Here is a 23,035-nt window from a genome sequence, read left to right as displayed (position 1 = left end):
GACTAAATCAGAAACTAAAACTCTCTGTTCACAGGTGACTCTAGGTTGTGTCAAGTTGACAAGAACTAACTGTTCAAGGTCCCATCTGCTAAAGGTTCCACACTCTCCCCCAAACAGTGCCACCAGTCAACACGAGTCTGGGAGCACAAATCAGGTCCAACTCTTGACGGAACATCTGTTAGACTCCATCAGCCTCTTGCCTCTTAGGCCTTCATACTGGGTCATGTTTCCTTTTTATAGGTTATCGACATTTGAACAGATCACTTTCTGTTGTTGCCATTAACGCTTAAGCACCACAGGGGAGAATTAACCAAGCAGAGAAAGGGATGACGTTTTTTCATCATGGGAGGGAGATTTCACAAACACTGAAAAAGTAGGACAAGCTCCTGCTGGTCCCTGTGAGCTTCCAGCTTATTACCGTGAGTGTGATCTGGGATACAACTAGACCTCTCCAGCATCCAGTCTAGGGTTTAACAAATCCCAATACCAATTACTACATGGATGCAGGTGATATTCATAATAGCTAGCAAACTCAGATAATGACTGCAGTGTAACTCTATATGGCTCCCTAGTATTTACTAATGAAGTAGTACAGTGGTATTTTAATAAGGCATGTTGCTAACACTAAAATGCCTGTAAAAGCCACAACAGTTAATGGCCATGATAGTATATGCCTTTTCTCCCTGCACCCCCAAGGCAGAAGCGGGCAGATCTCTGTGAGTTTGAGCCCACTCTGACCTACATAGCCATTTCTAAGCCAGTCAGGGTTACCTAGTAGGACCCTGTCTTTATGGACTTGAGAGATGGCTCAGAAGTTAAGAGCACTGGCTGCTTTTCCAGAAGTCCTGAGTTCAGTTCCCAGCAACCCCACCTGGTGGTTCATGACCATGGGGTGCAGGTTTACATACAAGCAGAACACTGTATACGTAATAAATAAGTAAATTAAAAAAAAAAAAGTCTATGAGCATTTAAGACTAAACTGTAGAAGTTCGTATGCAGTTCAGAGACAGAAGACTGTTTAATCATCCTGCCTCTGGATTTTACTCCACTGATGATCATGGCTGTTGTTTGCCCTGCCCACTATGCTGACCACAAATTTTGTGGCATTCAAATGAAGCTTTTTCTCTAAGAGAGCGGCTCTGACTATCAAGCTAATGATGTGGATTAAACTGTGTCTCTGCTCGCACACACTGGAAGAAGTTGATCTGTAGAACATACTGTTATAGTTAAAGTAAGGACGCAGACTGAGGGTTTAACTCAGTGATACAGCGCTTGAGAGGCATGAGTAGGGTCCTGGGTTCAATCCCCGTACCACAGAAGAAAATGGAAGGAAGAGAGAAGCATCTAACAAACTCAGTTAAATGGTCCTCGAAGAATAGGTTCTGTTATTAACCCAACTTTGTCAATCGATAAATAGGCGGAGAGAAGTGAAAGATTTGCCTATGGTCTGTGAGACCTGCTTTTGAACCCGAGTGTACCTGACTCAAGCCTACACTGTCAGAGCTTTCCAACCATTGACATCATTAGTCATAGGAAGGAGTTCTTTTGCAACAAAGTTATTATAGGTAATAAGAAACGCAAAATGCAAAATTACAAAACAGAGTGGTCCATTTTGGAAGATAAGTGTTTGTTATTTAAGTCAGACAATATGCCTCAATAAAATGCTCATGTGTACTGCAAATATCAGTACAAGTAGATTTAAGCACTTTTAAGGAAATTAAAACACAGGATCATTTACTAACCAACACCAGGCTAAGAAAAGCAAGACAATTTAAGGCCATACACGACTCAGTTGAATGATGTAAGTGCTTGCTCTGTCTCCTCCAGGGCATTCTAGATTCCTAAAGGAGATGTCCCGTTAGTCAGTTTTAGACTAACTGTCCAGATGGACAACATTGCTAATTGACTATCTATGCATCAGAATTATTATTTGTAAATATAACTGTTTCTGGGCCCAAGAAGGCAGCGAGATGGGCCCGGCTGTGAAATCATGCTGCACTGTCATGAGGTCATGAGGACTTCAGAAAAGCCTGGAGAAACGAACTAAGGAATGCAATAGGTGCTGAGCTCCAGGGATCGCTCGTGATGAATATTGGTCCAGTGATGTTAGACCTTCCAGCCTCCACAAGGTAGAGATCACTGTTGATACACAAAATCACCTCAAGTCTTTCATGGACAAAATTATATCCATATATGTGGCACACAGCGTGCTTCAAAATATGCATATGTGTGGAACGGCTGAGCGGAGCTAATCAATATATACACCGTTGTACATACTTATGTGTTGTTGGTTTTGTTTTGTTTTGTTTTGTTCGTGTGTGTGGTGAGAACACTTAAAAACCACTGTTGTGGACATTTTGGTTTATGATACGTGAACATGTTTTTGTTAGAATTCCAAGTTGGGGGGTTTAGTTTGCCCACACCTGTCAAGTGTCTCGTGCAGATCGTGGTCTTTGCCAGGTGGAATTACTTGAATCTTGAGGACTTTGAGGGGTATAAATATGACAGCCCAAAAGAAGAAGAAGGAACCTGCTTGGAGGACTGCTTGCTGCTGTTTTGTCCTGATGCTGCATTTGTTGTTTGCTGATTTGCTGGTTACCTGGACTTCTGGATTTCCTGATGATTGATATTGGTATTGGCCCCAAAAGAATCCTATGACCCTACCCAGCAGGAAGTAGCAGAGAGAACGCCACCCTTGTCCCCACTAACCTTCTTCCCCTCCTATTCGGTGTTGAGAGGTTGGAAGGGAGGTGGAAGCATTTAAGAACCCTAAATAGGTTTGATAAAAAGTTTGATAAAAAAAAAATCTAGATCAGCAATCCGTTCTCAGCACTCTTAAGTACATACATGTTATTATAAATGACAGCCATGGAACAGAGGACTCTTAAAATGCATTATTTTCATATGATGAAAATTATTTTAAAACTAAAGCCCTTTCTTTTAAAAAAAATTACATGTGTGTGTCTATGTCTGGTTTGTACATGCAGTGTGTGTGTGTGGTGTGTGTATGTGTGTGGTTCTCTCCTTCCACTGTATGGGTCTAGAGATTGAACTTAATTCTCATGAGCCTTGGCATCAGGTGGCTTTCCCTGCTGACCCTTCTTGCTGGCCTATCTAACTGAAATTTGTCTTTTCAACCCACCTCTGTACGGAAGGCACTGGTCGCTATCACTCTACTCTCTGCCCCTGTGACTTCAACTTTTTCAGGCTTGATAAAGTGAATTACGTGTTACTTGTGTTTCTGTGTCTGGCTGAATTCACTCACCACAATGTCCTCTGTGGTCACTCTCGCTGCAGGAAGCAGGATTGCTCTCTTCTGAACAGCTGTCAGCGTGTTGGATTCCAATTAAACGAGGGAAGCAGCTCAGTTCAGCAGGAAGTATAAACTACCCTCCATAGACTCACCAAATTCCGGGATCTCTCTGGAACTTAGCTCTGTGCAGCCTACTATAACTCTATAAGAGCTGGGGTAGAAAAGATAGGAAGTTTCCATGGTAACCAAAGGAAGGCTTAGTGCTGGAAGGATGGTTCAGCTCTTGCAAAGGACCAAGGCTGAGTTTCCAGTACCCACATCTGGTGGCTCATGACCACCTGTATCTCCAGGTCCAGGGGATTTGACCACCTCTTCTGACTTTTGTAGGCTCTGCATTCACTAGGCACAAAGGACAATAGAAGACTTTCAGAAAGAGCTAGGGAAGGGCTTTGGGGTCCAGTGACTGTAAGAAAGGTGAGCCTCAGAGTTTCATTTCCAAATGTCTGCCTGGATGACTGACTTTGGCATGCTCGGGTCACAAAGAACATAAACTTGGAATTTGGTTTACAAGAACTTAGAGGTAGTTCAGGGAACTCGGGGGGGGGGCGGGGAGAGAGCTTCATAGTGACTAGAACCAGGTGCTGGCTTTTCCACAGGGGTGGTGGCTTGGTGGCCTTTCTGACGTCCTTGTGTTGTTGCCTTAATTCTCTCTTACAAACACACAGAAGTCACCTGACTGACAGCATGGTCTCTGGTGCACGGATATTACTTCTGATTATTACTTCAATAGATACTGACTGGGCACTGTGCATACAAATTTTCCAAGAAGGAACACTCTGGATTCCAAATTTGGTCAAATGTGTAATACAGGGCCAATTAGCTCTGGCCAGGGGTTTGGGCAGATGGCTGAAACCTGGTGGTCAATCTCCTCTCCATATTTCTTTCCCTCCTGTGGGGAAACATTATCTTATAGGACTTCTAGAAGGATAAAGCATGATTAAATAAATTATTACATGAAAATATTGATGCCAGACTTTTGTGGCATTTACCTTTATTCCCAGTACTTGGGAGGCAGAGGCAGACAGATCTCTATGATTTTGAGGTCAGCCTTGATCTACAAGGTAAGTTCCAGGACAGCCAGTGCTGTTACACAGAGAAACTACATCTCAAAAAAAAAATATTTAAAAAAGAAAGAAAAAAGGAAAGAAGAAAGGGAGAGGGAAGAAAACATTGAGCACAGAACGGAGCTGGCATATAAGTACTTAAAATGGATAGTTTCCTTAAAGTTCATGTTCTTAAAGGTTATGTCCACCAAAATATATGCATGTGATCTCATCTAAACATAAAATTGTTACAAATGAAACACATTAAGATGAAGACATATCAAAATTATAGCTCACTCTAAATCAATGATTAGTCTTTTAAAAAAATAGAAAAAAAATGAAAATTTTGTGGTCGTTGCTTTGAGACAACCTTGCTATGTAGTCTAGGCTGGCTTCGAACTAACAAACGTCTCACCTCTGTTTCCCAAGTGCTGATATTGTAGGTGGAGGACAAATGCCTGGCAAAGGAGGAAGATGTGGCTAGTATCGCACGGGGAGATGGTATGTGACAGGAGCTGATGATACTGGAGTGACACTGCCACAAGCCACAGGGTTGTTGGCAACGTTGAGCCACAGCAGGAGGCGTGGGACAGCCTCCCTGGCATGTCTGCTAACAAGTCACTGCTGTTTCAAAGCCACCAGCTTATGGCGACTTGCATGGTAGCCTTTAAAAGCTATATAAACCCCTATTAATGGATAGAGAGTGCCATTATTGCTTAATTGGGAACTTCTTTATTATTTCAGTTGTTGAGATTATAAAATAACTACATCATTTCCTCTTCTCTTTCCTCGCTTTTAAACCCTCCCATATACCCCTCCTTGCTCTCTTCCAAGTTCATAGCTTCTTTTTTCATTACAAACATATAAACATGTACACCTATATTCCTCAATACGTAAGTACAATCTTTTCAGCCTGTATAATGTTATTTAATTTAGCTTGTTTTGTAGAGAGAGGGGCAAGCAGTCAATATACACTCTCCTTTAGTGATTTCCTCCTGCTTCCAAATACCTTTTACTCCATAGGAAATGCCCCAATTACTTTTCTGACAACATTGCTTTCCTTGTGATTGACATGCTTGCCAAAGCCTCATCACCTCAAACATATAAATATATGAACACCATAAGCCTTATGGCCAGAATTTTAGTAATAATAGCTATGAAGCCCTGACCAATCTCCCTGTATTATCTTCCGTTATTCAAATACAGACACTTCCCACTCCAACCAAGAACGCTGGCAAGCTGGTTCTAGCCACACTAAACATTCCTATTTCACTGAGTTGTTGGTGTCATTGTTGTTGTTAGTTTTATGATTTTATGTGCGTGTGTTTTTCCTGAATGTATGCATGTGTGCCTGGTGCCTACTGAGGTAGGAAGAGGGTATTAGATCCCATGTAACTCAAGTTACTGATGGTTGTGTGGCACTACATGGGTGCTGGAAATCAAACCAGGGTCCTCTGCAAGAGCAGCCAGGGCTCTTAACTGCTAAGCCATCTCTGCAGCCCGCAAGGAGTTTTGACAGTTTTTCCAAGTGATTTTTCCTACATCTAAAGAAAGGGGGTGCACTCATTTCCTAGAGCTACTGTGGTGGCATTTACAGGCTGAATGGCTTAAACCAACAGAAATGAGGATGAACTCCTGAAATGAACTGCCACACTCCCTCTGGGTCATGAGTGTGCATTTGTCCTAGCCTTCTCCACAGCGCATTTTGCTGGCACTTTTTTTTTGCTCGGGGTGGGGGTGGGGGTGGGCACGCCTTAGCTTGCAAAAATGGCAATCTGATTCCATTCTCACACGGCTTCTCACCCCTGTCTTCACACAGCCCTCAAGCCCCCTCAGCACCTAGGTCGTAAAAGGATAACACCCTCGTCCCAACATCCCCATCTTGACTAACTGCGTCTGCGGCAGTCATGTTTCTGAATAGGGTGACTTTCTGAGGCGTTGATTTTAGAATTGCAACATTACCAATTACCACCGTTATTATTACTAATTAGTCGGCATGGAGAATGTCCATTCTCTATTTAAAAAAAAAAATATTGGTGTGAATGTGTGTGTGTGTGTGAGAGAGAGAGAGAGAGAGAGAGAGAGAGAGAGAGAATGGAATGCTCAAGTGTGGGGGGAGGGGCATCTACCTGTGCCCATGCATGGAAGCCAGAGGCGGTGTCTTGCTCCATCACTCTCCACATCATTCTTTGCGACAGGCTCTGTCATTGAACCTGGAGCTAGGCTGCTGACCAGGAAGTCCCAGAAATCCCGTCTCTGCTCTCCATGGCACTGTGGCAACAGCATTCATAGTCATGTTTTTTTATTTATTTTTTTTAACATGGGTGATGGGGATTTGAACTCAGGTCTTTATTCTTGGGCAGCCAGTGTTCTTTCTCACTGAGCCCTCTCACTGGTCCCTGAGAAAGAGCATTCCTTTGTAAACATGTATCTTAGTACTTTGTAACGTCTTGATATTTTGGCTCTGCAGATTCACCCCAGGGTCAGGCACATGCTAAGCAACCACCTCACCACGGGACTCTCTTTTATGCAAGAACAGGATAATGCCTAATCTCTAGTTTTTCTATGATCATTATTCTAGCTAGTGTTTTGTTTGTTTGTTTGTTTTCACTGCCAGAGATAAAACCAAGGTCTGATGCATGGTGGGTGGATGCTCTATCACTGAACTAAACCCACAGCAAATTTCCTATCCCTTAAAAAAACTATACTTTACTTAATTCTCAGTGCACATGTGCCCCAGTTGCAAGTGTAGTGGTCAAAAGGTAAACTTGGAGGAGTTTGTTCTCCTCTACTCTATGGGTCCCGGGGATCAAACTCAGGTCATTGGGGTTTGGCAGCAAAACCTTTACCCATTAAGTCATCCCATCTTTTTTTTTTCTTTTAATTGTTTTTCTATATTATTTTTAATTTTGTGCTCATATTTCTTTTTTTTTCCCTTTTCCATTTGGTTAGCCAATCATTTACCCTGTTTCATTTTGGCTTTTTTTTTTTTTTCATGAATTCTTACTTTGTCTTTCTATTGCCTAACCTAACATTGTATGCTTTTTTAAAAATTTTTATTTTATTTTTATGAATTACAGTTTATTCACTTTGTATCCCAGCTGTAGCCCCTCTCCCATCCCCTCTGTATTTTTTTTAAAGGCATATATAATTTTGGCAGATGTAAAAGGAAACTTTTATCTAAATTATAACTGTAATTATATAGCCTTTTTTAATTAGAAATTTATTACATGGTGCCCTATTTTTGCATCATATTATTGTTTTCATATTATTATACTTGGATTTTAAAAAACTTACTCTGTGTGTGTGTGTGTGTGTGTGTGTGTGTGTGTGTGTGTGTGTGTGTCTATGATGTGCCTGTAAGAGCACATGTGTGTCACAGAGCACGTGTGGAGGTCAAAGGACAAACGGGGAAGTCGGTTCTCTCCTACCACCATGTGGGTCCTAGGGATCAAACTCAGTTGGCCAAGCCTGACAACAAGTAGATTATCCTCTGAGCCACCTTGTCAGGCTCATACTTTGTTTTTCTGTGTGCACCCAACCACTTTCTATAACAAATGAAGCTCTTTGAGGCTGTCTGTGTATCATACTCCTTTGGAACAGCAGCCATTGATGCTATGGCTAAGGCAGCTGGAGAATACACACAAAGAACTTACAATAAGCAACTTCCAAAGACCCTACCCACAATCCTCCTCTACCTGTTGATCATGGTCGCGTCTCATCCTCATGAAGTGGGCTAGACCTAATTATTTGCTTCCAAGAAACTGAATGTACCAAAAGAATTGGGGCGTTGCCTCCAAGGCTAGGTTAACTCTAGGCTTTGTTCTTTGTTTGCTATGTGACGAGTTCTTCTATTTGCAGGGGACCGAGGGCATGGGTAGGGACATGTCATTTTGTATTATCAGGACACTTGCACCCCATAGAGGAATCTGCTTGTCCATGTCACTAATGACCTAGCATAAACACGATGTTAACCGATAGCTTGCTGTGTTAGCTCCTTCCAGCCTGATGCCCCTAGGGGAGGACAAGGTAACACCAGCCTAAAATGACTTGCATGTCAAGAAGTGCCTGAGCCCCAACAGCAACAATATGGGGAAAGGATGCAAGAGGTGACAAGGGAAGAAAAGAAGCTCAGACATCACAAATCCCCCAAATGGGGATGATCACGTGGCCGGAAGAGCAAGAGTGAGCTCCAGGATGTGACTGTCTTCATTCCCTCTCCCCCAAATGGGGATGATCACGTGGCCGGAAGAGCAAGAGTGAGCTCCAGGATGTGACTGTCTTCATTCCCTCTCCTGCCTCCTTCTGCCTGAATTCCCCACCAACCCCCCCTCTGCTTTCACCACCCCCACTTCCTTCAGCCTTCATCCCCCTCCTTCTTCCTCTAAAATTCTCTGTCTGGAAGCGATTTCAGGCTTTTACAGGACGTCAATCCATCATCTTCTCTGATTGACAGCTCTCTGAATAGAACAGTTTTAAGATTAAGTTTCCATCTCTGCAGATCACTCTCTGCAATTGAGGGAGGCTCTGGTATCGCACTTGCACTGTGAAGAGGCGACTATGACACAGAGGGGAAGGAGGTCTCTCACCAGCAGCCCATACAGAACTGAAATACAACTCTAGGGGTGGAGATGACGTCAGCCTTGTGGCCCCGGCGAAAATACACGTGGGGCACCAACCACAGAAACTGCATGTGCTTCAACTCGCTGTTTGTGGGGAAAGTCGTTATTCAGCGGCAGATAACTAATACAGAGCCCCAGCCCTGGATAACTATCTTGATCTAAGAAACACGGCCTGGATGAAACAGAGAAAGGTCTAACCTGTTCCATGGAGAGACTCTACATCGAAATTTAAAAGGTAATGGGAGAATAGTACTGAAGATTTTCATTGAAATGTAAGGAAAATTTTAGCATTTCTTTTAATTTTATCCTTTCAGGTTACAAAAGTATGTTAGTTGTTCCTTATAATGTTCCTCTCTCTCTCTCTCTTTCTCTCTTTCTCTCTCTGTTTCCTAAAAGTATCTTGCTGGACTTGCTGGCCCACACGTTTAATATTAGCACACAGGAAGCAAGGCAGGCAAAGCTCTGTGAGTTCAAGGCCAGCCTTCCCAATAGAGTGAGTTACATGCCAGGCAGGGCTCTGTAAGAAAGACCCTCTCTCAAAAGAAAACACACACACACACACACACACACACACACACACATACACATACACACACACACATTTTTTTAAAAGTATCTTCCGTGCTCCAGTGGATGGCCCCATACTTGTCCAGAATGGGCAGCATTAAACCAACATGTGTGTGTATGTGTGTATGTGTATATATATGTATGTATATGTACATACATACATAGGATGTCAGTGGGAGGGCATGTTGGGGAAAATATGGACTATGGAAGAAGTTGGAGAAGAAAATAGATATGGTCACATTTCTTTGTATACATGTATAAAAGTCTCACAAAGAAAAATATTAAAAATTAAAGAAAAATATTTAAAAAGCAGTTGCATGGAAGCATTTAGAGTGTACCGAATTGAAGACAGGGTGCCTAAATAAAATTAGACCACATAGATCACTGATTTATATGTTACTTTTTTGTTGTTTGTTTGCTTGTGTTTTGAGACAGGGTTTTTCTGTGTAGTCCTGGATGTCACGGAACTCACTGTGCACACTAGGCTGGCTTTGAACTCGGAGATCTGCCTGCCTCTGCCTCCTAAATAGCTGGAATTGAAGGTGTGCACCGCCACTGCCCAGCATGTCACAACATTTTAAAATTTTTATTGTTTATGGGCAGTAGTGGTACACACTTTTAATCTCAGCACCCAGAAGGCAGAGGCAGGCAGACTCTGTGAGTTTGAGGCCAGCCTGGTCTACAGAGTTCCAGGACAGCCAAGGCTACACAGAGAACCCCTGTCTTGAAAATCCAAGACACCAAGACATACATATATATACACACACATATATACACCAATTTATATACACATACATACACATATATCTATATGTATATATAGATGTGTGTGTGTATGTGTGTATATATATGTATGTGTGTGTGTGTGCGCGCAGGCATCAGATTTCTTCTCCTACCATGTAGAACCTGAAAATCAAACTCAGGCTTGACAACAGGTGTCTTTACTGGCTGAGCCATCTTGCTGCTCCTATTTTATGTAGTTTTAACCAATAGTAGTTTTCTTCCAAACTTTTGTAGAGACTTCTGGTAGTTTTCAAGAACACACAGCAAATAAATACAGAACCGAGCTGTCATCTTCTCTTTCCTTAGAAATAGTTTAAGCCAGACCCAGGCTTTCATGTTACAGGTGACATGTCCTGGAGACCACAGGGCATATTCCTACCAATAGTACAAACTTCTGCTTCTGCTTCTCTTATTTAATGTGAAAGTGACAGTCAGGATACTCACCACTTACTTCTTAGTTGCTGTACAGGAGAGGACAAGGATATAGGTGGGGTCCAGGGCAGGGCATGCAGGAACAACTCAAGTCATTGAGTTAGGGGTTAGTGTTCTAACCTCCCTACCAGCCTCACTTTGGAGCCATATAACAAAGAGAAATATCTGTGTTCTTAGAGCCACTGTCTCTTGGGGTCTGCTTATTATAACAACCTAACCTTTACCCCTAACTAATAGATCCAATATTGATTCCTTCAAAATACGTTGTCGCTGTCTGCACATGCACTGTCTGTACATGCCTGTAATCCAGCACTTGCCAGGCAGAGGCAGGTGGCTTGGATTTGAGAATCTGAAGCCAGACTGGGCTAACATAACAGAGTCTTTAAAACACATAATACAAAGGGCCAGAGAGATGGCTCAGTGTCTAAGGACACTCCCCTGAAAGCATGGGGGCCCTGAGACTGTATGTGGTGTTTGCAACCCAGCTCCAGGTTCTGTGAGAGAACCTGCCTCAAAGGAAGAAGACATAGGGTGCAGGGCAGGACACACAACACAGGACACATGCTGGAACTGGCTCTCGATGCCTCTTGGAGAGCATCTGAAGACTGTTTCGTCATAGAAGGAGAAAAAGGAAAAAAAAAAAAAAGCACCACTCAGTGACTGATCTCAGGTCTTATGAACCACTGAAAACCTGAGTCAGAGACAAAAGGCTGCACCTGAAACCTAATATGGTAGCACAATGTTGCATTATTTTATGCTTTTTTTTCTTTTCTTAACTGGAAGAAAGATTGGAGCAACACATGTTAGGAGACACAGGCTGGGAGCCACTGGAATGCCGGCTGTTAACACCAAACCTCGGGGTTTTGGCTCTATAAATGACAGCAGGCAGTACTGGGGAGGAAGGGAGCTACTACCTCCTCCTCCTCCACTCATGACTAGGTGTGAAGTCACAGGGCTGTGACTTCTTAGAAGTCACTGCTGTCTTAGCTACCTTGGCCATGCCCTCCAGGTACGACTAAGGAGCAAGGGAGGCAGAAAGCAGGGCTGAAAGGAGACATCAGCCTTGGGCAACAGGAACCAAAGACACCCCCCCACCCCCCCACCCCAGCCTAGAAGGAAAATTGGATGAGCAAGGTGGTGGGAGGTGTGGATTCACCGTTATTTATCCAGGCAAATAGGTTTCAGAAGGGCAGCCAGGAAACCCTTGCGGCCTTCTCCCAACTGAAGAATGGATTATAGTTTTGCTGCAGGCCAGCCACCGTGTAACTATTGCTGCTCACTCCCACAGAGGAGGTGCAGAGGTCATCTTAGCATCTCAGAAACCCGGAAGGGAGGGTTAGGAGGGCCCAGGAAAACCCATCTGCAGGTGGTTTCCTTTGATGTTCCAAGGCAGGCACTAGGGTGCCTTGTGGGTGCTCAACACTTTGTTCCCAAGGCCAAAAGGGGAAGGGAAGAGGAAGGGAGGGAGAGGTAGAAAGAAAGGGAGGAGGCCTCTGAGGAGGAAGAGGTGACTGGCCTCTGAGAAGGAAGAAACATTGCATCAAGCCGACTTTGGCAAGCGCTGGAAATTCTCCCCAGGAGCCAGACTTTCCGGGAAATAGTTTTGCTAGAAACCAGACAAAGATGGGGCAAGGAGCTGGGATGCGGGGCACGTGTGTGTAGTGGGGACCAGCTTCACCTTGGGTTCAAGGTTTGAAAGAAGGTGGTCACACAGCTTCCAGGCAGCGTTCCGAAAGGTGCGCTGGACAGGTGCACACCGAAGTCAGTGACTGAGTGGGGTCCGCGCGCGGGTCAAGCGCATGGACTCCACGCAGTTGCAAGCGCGCCCCCGGGGAGGCAGGTTGGTTAGGAAGAGGGGTGAGATCGCGCGCAAGGTGAAGGTGAACACCTGGGCGTCCCCGCGTGCTGGGCGGGCGCTAGGACCCGGGCGGTGCACCTGTTAGCTGGCGCGGCGCCCCGCCCGCCCAGCGCCGGGAGCACAGGGCTGCAGAGAGCTAGGCCAGGGCGCACGCCGAGGACGCGGACGCGCGTGGCTGCGGGTCAGGGGAGCGGGGTCGCAGCTCACCATGGCCGCGCTGCTGCGGAGCCTGCAGGATTCACAGCTCGTGGCTCGCTTCCAGCGCCGCTGCGGGCTCTTCCCGGCGCGGGAGGACAACCCTCGGGAGGACGACGAGGGCCCCTCGGAGAGCGCAACGCGGGTCCCCGAGGTCGCGCATCTTTCCGCCAACCCGCAGGTAACCGCGGGCAGGTGTCTGCGGTGGGGAGGAGGGCGACGGCCGCCTGCGTGCCTGCGGGTCCGGGCCACTCTGGGATGGGGACATGCTGGCGCCAGCCGCCGCCACCCGGCTTCCACCCTAGGGAGGGTACAGTCCTGGGGGTGGGGGGAGAGGACAGTCACCCGAGGCCACCCTCTCGCTGCAGGTGGCAGCCAAGTCTTTTCAGCTAACACCCGGAGCCTTTGCATGCCTCTGTGCAGAGACTTTCTACTTTAATTACTTTGATGAGTAAGTCCGTCTTTCGATAGATTCTGCCCGAAGTGATAAGAGTGTTACGTAACTGGAATAAAAGGAGCGAGGATGTCCTTGGCACTTTGCTGGGACACAGCCTGAGAACTCTCCTAGGAGTCCCTAGGTTGCTGCCGCATCCCCTTCCTGCTCGGTACAGACTCCGGAGGCGTGCGGTTTGCTTTGCTGCAGCACGGACTCTGATCTTCTCTGAGATCTACATCCCAACCCCCAGCTACCCTCAGGGATGGGGAACCATCACCGGTCTCCCTCCCGACATACCCTAGTCTTGGGGTCCCTGGCTGGTCTTTCATGACTGGTCTTCGGGGCCTTTCGCTAAGTGCTTTGCATCCCAAGAAAGGTTACACAACTCTGCCGCAGCTTTGCGTTAGGCAGCGCACAGGGCTAGGCAGGCGGCAGATGGCAGAGAGCTTGTCCCCTCTGGGTGCCACCAGCAGCTGCCCTTTCCCTTGGCTAGGCAGAAAATAGCAAGCCGGGACATAAGCAATTCTTTTTCTTTTTCTTCTTCCTCTTTCTCTTCCCCTCTCCCTCCTCCCCTCCTCTTCCTCCTCTTCCTCCTCTTCTTTTGTGTTTCGTCCTTCCTGAAAGAGTCTGACGACTGGAAGTTGACATGTTCTTATGTATAGATAACTAGTTAAGATCCTGGCTCTTGTGTAGGATAGAATACTAGAAGCATTGAGTTGCAGAATTAATTTGCAAAGGTGGCAGTGGGCTGGTCGATGTTCTCAGCTGGAGAAATTCTTCTTTATGATATTTTCACTTTGTGGTTTCTTCCTTGTGCTATATGGCATGCTGGCAGTTTTTAGGCTAATTCACGTAGTACCTTGTCTCAGAAGTCCATACAGGCAACGCATAAGACCAATGCCCCACCCCCAAAGGAGGCATTTCCTGCACGGGCACCCTGCTTAGACTCAGGACCGGCCCAGCATGGGCCCCTCTCTATGGAACTCCTCTCCCCCGTTTCTGCTCTTCCTAATTCAGGAAGCCAGGGATGAACTTTTCCACTAGTGTTTCTTAAAGTGTTTTATACCACCCCCATAACTTGATTGCACATTCTAAGGACTGTTTCTTTTCTTCACCCCCATACCCCCTAACCCCCCTTCAAACAAAACCCAAAGCTGAGCAGGTTTCTTGTTTCTTGGAGTGCCCAGATGGTTTGGGGAAATCAAGGAGTTGGGTTCTAGTTCCCAGCCCACACCACAAACTTAGAATACTAAAGTCCACGAAATAAAAGAAAACTAAAAGTTCAGGATCATAAATCCCTGAAGTGGCTATAACAGGAGGAAAAAAATAATTAATTCAAGACCTTTTGATAAGGGAAGGGCTCGTGAGTGTTTTTAAAAAGGTTTGTTTTAAAAGACTTGGGAAGGTTAATCCTTAACAAATACATGGGAAGTTTCCCTAGAGAATAAATTGCATTCCTGCCCACAGATAACTCACAGGGCTTTAAGGTGGCAATTGGGAAAACTCAAAAGAAAACCCTGTTTCTCCCTTGGCTTTTACAAACCGGATGGAGGCTGAACAGCCTTTCAGTAAAATAAATACATAAATAAATAAATCCAAAAGACAGCTTCACTGTGTAGCCCAGGATGGCCTACAAATAGTCTCTTTTGCCTCGGCCTCCCAAGGCCAAGGTTTTGGGTGTGTACCATCAAATCAGACACCCTTCAGCATTCAAAGGCAAGCTTCTCAATATGCCCCTGGCTGATTTCAGGTTCTCTCTGGTTCTGTGAGTTCTCCCTGCGTCTTGGGGTTTGTTGATTGCAGAATGGACTGTCTAACTGCCTTCGTATGGGGGGGATCTGATGATGCCAGCCTCCTCCTGAAGGCTAAAACAAAGCAACTCAGGAGCTTTGTTTGTTCTGCTCATTTTCTTCTCCTGGATTTTCACCCTCTTCAAGCTCTGTGAATTTTGTGGCTATGTAAGCATAGATATCAATACAAAGATCAATAGCTTTTAAGATTTTAAACAGAGACTACTAAAGATCAAATTAAAATATCAAATGATTTTTTTTTCCCCCATGTAGCCTAGAAGACAGCCCTGGGACATTCATATAGGATTATTCAAACAGCTGAGAAGTTAATTCCCTCTTTACTTTAGGAGTTACTTTAGGTCTCAATGAATCTAATTCATCTTCTGCATTTTTCTGTGTTTATTTTAATTCTTAACACTGGACATGTAAGGAAATGGATAAAGACTGCTGCAAATTCCCCTAATACCACACACTTTTGGGTTAAAGATTAACTATATCTTTTACGAGCTAGGGTGTGGCTTGGCTTTCGTGAAGCTATCATTGAAAAAAAAAAAATGGATAGGGCCTTAGACATTGCCCAGTAGGTCTGAGTTCCCAGGGTCGAGAACTCCTGAGATAACTGCACAGTTTCGGGAAGCCAGATCTTTTCATTCCGAAGTCTGAAGTTGAAGCTTCTAGGGCAGAAATTCCAGGGCTTTCATGTATGTGCCTTTTTGAGAAGGTGTGAAGTATCATACCTGGCTAAACAGGGTAGAAATGAGAGAGAGGGAGGTACTACCAGCTGACAATGTAACAAGTTTGCAGGGTTAACCATTGGAGGCCATTCTTCAGTGGCCTATTAAGTAGTTTGCTGCTCTAAGCAAGGATCCTAGGACTGGGTAGGGAGGCAGAGGCCAGAAGAGAACTGTATTTATTTGTTCTGAGGTGAAGCCAACCTTTGATTCAATGGTGTTTTGATTTCTGACATCATCGCTTGCCCAATATAGTTGTGTTTAGGCTTTGCATAGCCTTTCTTCATCATTATGTTGGACTGGGCATGAACTTTCCAAACATCACTGTGCTCAATAAATACTTTTGGACAACTGCTCACACAGTCTAAAATTTGGTCAGGGAGGAATAAAATATAGGTTGTGTTGAAAATTCTTTATTTCAAGCTGCCTGATGGTGGCACACACCTTTAATCCTAGCACGTGGGAGGCAGAGGCAGGTGGATCTCTGAGTTCCAGGCTGGCCTGATCTACAGAATGAGTTCCAGGACAGCCAGGGCTGCACAGAGAAACCCTGTTCCTAAAAACCAAAACCAACCAACCAAAAACAAAAATCTTAGCTACAAGACATCATAATGATATTTAAAGCATTTGCTGATTAATAAAAACATACAAAATAAAAATAATGTAGAAGAGACTATTAGCATATTGTAAACTATTACTGTAAGTGTTACAGCTCTGAGGGGAAAGAGTTCTTGGTAGTTGGGAGCCAAGGAATGCCACACAGTCCCACTACACAACAAACCTCACATGAGAGTTACTGGGAAAGACAAAAAGGTGGCTGCCTCTGACAGAAGCAAGAAGGAGAGAGGAGAAGCATCAGAGAACTGAATGGGAGACATTCAGACTTATATAAAGTTTCTAAACTTATGTAGAGTTTCTTGGGGGGTGAAGTTTTTCAGGGTGGCCTGGGATTGGTGGCATTTTGTAGCCTAATCTTGGAGCAAAGCTCAGGTATTGGTGGGTTTTTAAAACCTGAAAGTGAGCTCGGAATTAAAAAATAAAATAATATCACAGTTTAAAAAGGTCAAAGGTGAAAGGATGCCGCCATCATCATTTCTGATGAGCAAGAATCCCTGCAAGCAAAATAAATGAGAAGATAAAAATAACTCACACTTCTTGATTTTTAAAACAAAAATTTCACCAACGAAGAGGATGCATGTCCTGTAGTGAAGCTCAGATCCACACAACTAAGTTTCAGAAAGACCATTCTTTTCTTTCTTTTTTTTTTTTTTTTTTTTTTTTTTTTTTTTTTTTTTTTTTTTTTTTGGTTATTTTTCATATAATGGTTATTTTTTGGTTGCTGTGACAAAACACCATGACCATGGCAAATATGGAAGAAAAAGTTGATTTGGGTTTACGGTTCCAGGGGGAGAAGAGTTCATCATGTCAGGGAAGCATGGCAGCAAGTTCTAGGCTCTGCAGGAGCAGGTAGCTGAGAGCTCATGTCTTCAAGCAGAGAGTAAACTGGCAGTAAGATTCGAGGCTTTAAAAGCTCAAAGCCCCCCCCCCCCCTGTACATTCTTCAGCAAGACCTCTCATTCTAAGCTTCCCCAAGCACCAGCTGGGGACTAATTATTCAAATCCTGTAGTCTAAGTGGTGCAGTTCTCATTTAGACCATTCTTGCATCCTTGTTTTCTTTTCAGTACTGTTTGTATTGTGGGTATATTATAGTATTTTTGAATGAATGAATTTTGCAAGATGCAAAACAATAAAGCTTCTGTTATAAAGCACACGGGGAAAGATAGATTGTTTAAGCAGTCTTTGTACTTCTGTTTTCTCTCTTCACGCTTTTGAGGCCCACTAAGCCACCTGTAACTCTGCATAACACCTTCATTGGATCAGTGATTTGCTAACCTCCTGGGGGTCAGAAGACTGGGACCTGGCTCTTTCTTCTCTGTCATTTGGACTTCTCTGAGCCTCTTTTGTCTCTTTTGCACAAAAGCAGAGTTGAACAGAATTGTGTTTTGCTAAGTGGCTGTACATTATAGTCACTTGAAGGAACTGAACTTTTAAAAAGTGAGTCAAACAAGCAAAATAACATCTAGAGCTGGCTCTGAGTGTCTAAGTGACTGGAAAGCTTGGAATTCCCTTTTCCTGGGACACACACCCTTAGGATGTTCAGTATAGGGGCAGAAATGAGTCCGGCAGTGGTCATGACAGCTGTGACATTTTGACTTCATTGCAGCTGACCTGGCCAACAGGTCAAACTTCAAGTTTTGATTATCCTTTTTGGAATGCTCAGGTTTGAAAGGTTAAATGCACCGCTTTGAAAATATAGGTTTGATGATTTCTTTTTCCTTCTAGTTATAGATGTTATCATTGCTCAGAGGCGAGAGTTTGAGAAACCATGAAGGAAAAATTTACCCATGTCCTTGTACTGCCCAATAACAATTGCTCAAACAAAGTTCATCCTGATATTTAATGGTTTCTTGTTACTCCATCACATGGGAATTTCATTGCTCTATTGCTGGGCCTTAAGATCATTGCCAGTTTTTACAGTAGAAACAACAGCATCTTTATATAAATGTATTTCAACCTACCACTTGTAGTCTCCTAATTTAAATGTCCAGGCGGGGCATGAAAGATCAAAGGTATATGTTATGACTTTTTATAGATTTTATGAATGATCTCAGAGGCAGGGTGTAACAGGGTGAACAAGCATGAGCACACACTTCCCACTCCTTGCCAAGGTGATGCAATTAATGAGTTCTTGCCTCCTTGGAATAAATAGGGCTCTTGTATCTCCTCTTTGCTTCCCTCGTTCCTAACTATTGATCAGCCGCTATGTTTCTGGGACACTCATCTATCTCAGAGGCACAAAGACAAATTGATTTAGGCCCTGGCCCTTGGAGAGATCAAATAAAGGTGGCAACATGAAAAAATTAGAATGGAAAAATGAATGCAGGGCTGGAGAGATGGCTCAGCTGTTAGGGCACTGGCTGCCTTTCCAGAAGACCTAGATTTGATTCTCAGTACCCACACAGCAGCTCACAGCTCTCTGTAGCTTCAGTTCCAGGGTAGTCAACATCCTCTTCTGGCCTCCATGATCACCAGGCATGAGTACTTGGTGCACAGACATTGCATGAAGGCAAAACACCCATGTACCTGAAATAAATCATTAAAAAAAAAAAAAAAAAGGAATGAATTCAGGAGACAGGTGTAGGTAGAACTTGGTTCCCTAGCAGAGACCTTGATGTCTCATGTTAAGGCTTAAAGACAATAGGTAAAATAGATACAAATAAGAGAAACTCACTTATTTGGAGCTCCTCGAGAGCTAAAACTTGACACGTGTCACTTTGGGTGGATGATGACGAGATTAACATGAGAACAGATTACAACTGGAAGAAGACTATCCTACCTAAAAGGGGTAATTGAAACACCTAAAGACAGTTAAGGCAATAAGTCGTCTGAATATTTTAGTTCAATTAAGAAAAAAATCACAAGAGCTCTACTCTTCATTTAGGGAGATAAAACATGGCTGTTTGTGCTTTACATCTTTAATTTTTTTTTTCAGTGCTGAAGTAAAAACTCAGTATACTAAGCAAACGTTCAACTGCTGAGTTACATTTTTCCTGCCAGAATTTATTTTTTTGTTTGTGTGTGTGTGTGTGCGCCTGTGTGTGTGTGCGCACAAGTATACACTGTTACCTTCACCATCAAATGGTGAAGGTAAAGTTAGATGATAAAAGCCAGTACCCACGTTTGAAAAAAAGGTTCAGTTGAGACACAGTGCAGGGGAGTTGAGTTTGTGGCAGTTCAGTTTGTGGAATGCAGAAACAGTTTTACCAGGAGAGTTTTACAGAGACAGGTTGAGGAGAGAACAAGCTAGACACAGGTGAAGACAGAATGAGCCAGAGAAGGAGCCAGAAGGTAGAACAGATTTCGAGAGTTAGTTTACGGCCAAGCAGAGCAATTCAGTCGGAAGCTGAAAGAAGCCAGTCTGAATCAGTCAGCTTGGAGAGGAGTTTGAGCCAGTACAACTGAGTTGAACCAGCCAGCCAGAGATCCAAAAGAGCTAGAATGGGTAAACTTATGTAACAGTAAGTCTCAGAGGCTGAAATCATTTTAGGCCTAGATTATATTGTACAGAGGCTACAAGCTTCCAGGATTAGGCCTTGGTTAGCAGAGAGCAGCAGGAAGCTATAAAGAAGACAATTGCATCAGGGAAATAAAAGTTACTTTTACATTGAACTATTGCCTCAAACTTACACCCTCCTGTCTTTTAAATATGGGCTGTACATAGGGGCTTGCAGAAAATATAATACGAAAAAAAGAGAGTGTAGAAATAGAAGACAGTATTTTAGCCAGGTGATCAAAGTCAGCACCAATAATGAAAGTCATATTGGCAACGTATACTCTTGATGGATATGTAAATGACAGAACCTAACACATAGAAACTGTCAGGCTGCACATCCTGACTGATATTCTACAAAACTGTGGAGGTCATCAAAAACAAGAAATGAGTAATAGTCATAGGCAAGAGGAGCCTGATGACTGGAAACATGACTGGACATAACAATCCCTGAATGAGACCATGGGAGAGAAAAATAGACCTTAGGTGAAAACTAAGAGTTTGTATAAAGGATGGACTTCAGTTAATTATAATGTATCATTTTGAAACAAATTACAATACTAATTTAAAGCCTCAGTACCAGTGTAGATTGGCAGTAGAATGTATGGGAAGATGTAGCCACACTATGGTCCTAATTTTTAAAATAAATTTAAAGCTGCTCTAAAAATAAAGTCTATTTAAGATTCAATACATGGGAGGCTAATTGAAAGGAATTGAAACAGGGAATCCTTTATAAATACGTTGGCAGGGGAAGAAAAAAATCAGAGAAAATGAAGTAATTTAAAACATCAGCCTCAGGCTAGCAAGATGGCTCAGTGGTTCAGAGCACTGGCTACTCTTCCAGAGGACCCTAGATCAATTTCCAGCATCCAGAGCTCACAACTCTCTATAATCCAGCTCCAAGAGTTTTAATACCCTCACAGACACACACACACACACACACACGCAAGACAGCAATGCACATAAAAAGGAGTAAATCATTTAATAAAAATTCAACCTCAGTGTGAAAGGGGAGAGACAGGGGTTTTGGTAACACCTGATGAAACAGCAGCTGAGCTGAAAGGCAGGTCCCTGATAGAAGCTGAGGCCCTGAGCAGAGAACTGTGGCCTGAAGAGGTAGGTAATAATTTGGGGCCTTACTAAACATATAAGTGTTGTATTTGATTCCCAGAAAGACCCACAGACACACAGACAAACACACACATACACACAAACTCACACTGACTTTGTAGAGAGAGGTAATCACACACAGCAAGGCAAACGCTGAGGAAAATACACATTGAGCTCATACTCCATGTACCCCGTTTATCATACCCCGCCAGTACACCCTTTTGACCAGGTTCCATTAGAATATTCAGGGATATTGAGAACCTAGTTGACCCCATTTATAAAGCTGAGTTTCTCTGGAGAAAAATGGAGGGTGGATTTGAAAGAGTGAATGAAAAGTCTCAAGCACTGCTGCATTAAAAAAGCTTGGTGTGGCCATTCTGATTGGCATATTGGGCTAAAGGCATGTTGGGCTAAAGGCTAAGGCTAAAGCCTTAATGTTTCTGGACTTCACCCTAAGGACATGAGGATGGTGAATCAGTTTCACTCCTCAGGTTAATTAGAACCGGTGACGAAGAACAACAGTTTTAGAAGGAACTTTATGGTGTCTCCGTGAAGGAGGATATGTGATATACAGTAATGCTCACCTGGGAATTAAGAGAGTTGGTGCAAAAGCCTTTTAGACAAAATTGTAGGATGCAAACCGCGGTGCATACGGTACTAGTGAAAGCCGACCTTAATGTCTGTTTGGGGTTCTTCGTGGTAGGTTGTCTTTCTCATACAAATGGCTTCTTAAGATGTAGGTCATCATATTGCAGATCGTGGGGCTATCATTATAGCTATGTGCTAATTGGCTAAGGATCAAGTCATTGAGCTTGTGGGCTGGACAGCATCTTATGAAATGGTCTGGACTGGGCTTCATCCATCTGGGATCCACCTGTTGGGTACTAACTAATAAAGTTCATCTGACTACTAATGGAGGTGTGGTTTAAATCCCTCTGCTCACCTGAGGGAGACAGAGCACAAAACCCAGATGCAAGGACTTAAGGAGAGTTTGTTGATAAACTTTGGGGAAGAGAGGAGATGCCATTCAACAGAAAGCATAGGGCTGGAAAGGCAATAGGAAAGCAGGTGCCCAGGAGCAGAACAGAGCACTAGTAATGGGAAGAACAGAAGGACAAGCTCAGAGTGGAGATGGGAACTCAGTGGAAGCTGCTGAGTCTGGGGGACTTGTGGAAAGGGAACTGCCGTGTAACCACCGACCTCTTGCTTTTGTAGGGAGTCATCTGCAGGAAGGGATCTCCCTGTGCAGCCAAAACGTGTTGGTCCTTGCCACTAGTATAGATTTTTTTCAAGATTATTTGTTTTTTTAAATCTGTGCAAATGTATGTATCAAATCCGTTCCCTAAGGGTTCAGGGAACCTTGTGGACGAGGTGGCAGAAAGAATCTAAGAACTAGAGAGGATGGAGGACACCAAGAAAACAAGGCCCTCTAACTCAACACGATAGAGGCTCATGTGAACTCAGAGACCAAGACAGTGTGCTCAGGCCCTGCACAAACAAAGCAAACAAACAAGCAAGCAAACAAACATAGTCTTTGTATTCGCAATATGGAATCCTATGCGTATCCATGCGGGAAACTATTGATTACAGCTACCTGGATAGGAGGACAACCTAACCTCACCATTGTCTTCTCTCAGTTATAAATTTTGGTTCCAGGTCAACAGATCAGCAGCCATAGTTCTTACTAAATTCTCTTTCCCCGGTCATGTAAATGTCTTTAGTAGAATAACAAATAAAGATTTATTTATTTAGAGTTTGTGCATAAGTGTGTGCACCTGTGTGTCTGTATGTGCGTCATGTGCCCCGGGGGGTCAAAAGACTTTATTGGATTCCCTGGACCTGGATTACAGGTGGTTGTGCCACCATGTGGTTGCTGGGAACTGAACCCCAGTTCTCTGCAAGAGCAGCAACTGTTCTTAACTGCTGAGCCATCTCTCCAACCCCACTTTATAGAGTGGTGTGTAGTTGCTATGGAATCCTTTGCTGCTGCTTCTTCTTCTTCTTCTTCTTCTTCTTCTTCTTCTTCTTCTTCTTCTTCTTCTT

At 43.8% G+C, this 23,035-nt stretch overlaps 1 protein-coding gene across 1 annotated transcript in view; it reads left to right on the top strand.

The window, feature by feature from the left end:
* Nucleotides 1-12,755: 12,755 nt before the first annotated feature.
* The window catches only part of Sgpp2 (sphingosine-1-phosphate phosphatase 2), a 113,580-nt gene continuing 103,300 nt past the window's right edge, over nucleotides 12,756-23,035 (top strand). Inside the window, exon 1 of the mRNA XM_055616966.1 lies at nucleotides 12,756-12,994. Within this exon, the coding sequence (XP_055472941.1) occupies nucleotides 12,827-12,994 (168 nt within the window). The 5' untranslated portion in view covers nucleotides 12,756-12,826. The remainder of the gene's footprint in view (nucleotides 12,995-23,035) is intronic.

The sequence above is a fragment of the Psammomys obesus genome, unplaced genomic scaffold (assembly GCF_907164565.1).
Source record: "Psammomys obesus unplaced genomic scaffold, mPsaObe1.curated_primary_1811, whole genome shotgun sequence".
NCBI classification, from domain to species: domain Eukaryota; kingdom Metazoa; phylum Chordata; class Mammalia; order Rodentia; family Muridae; genus Psammomys; species Psammomys obesus.
The sequence above is the reverse complement of the archived record's forward strand: the minus strand, read 5'-3'. Positions and strand labels throughout refer to the sequence as shown.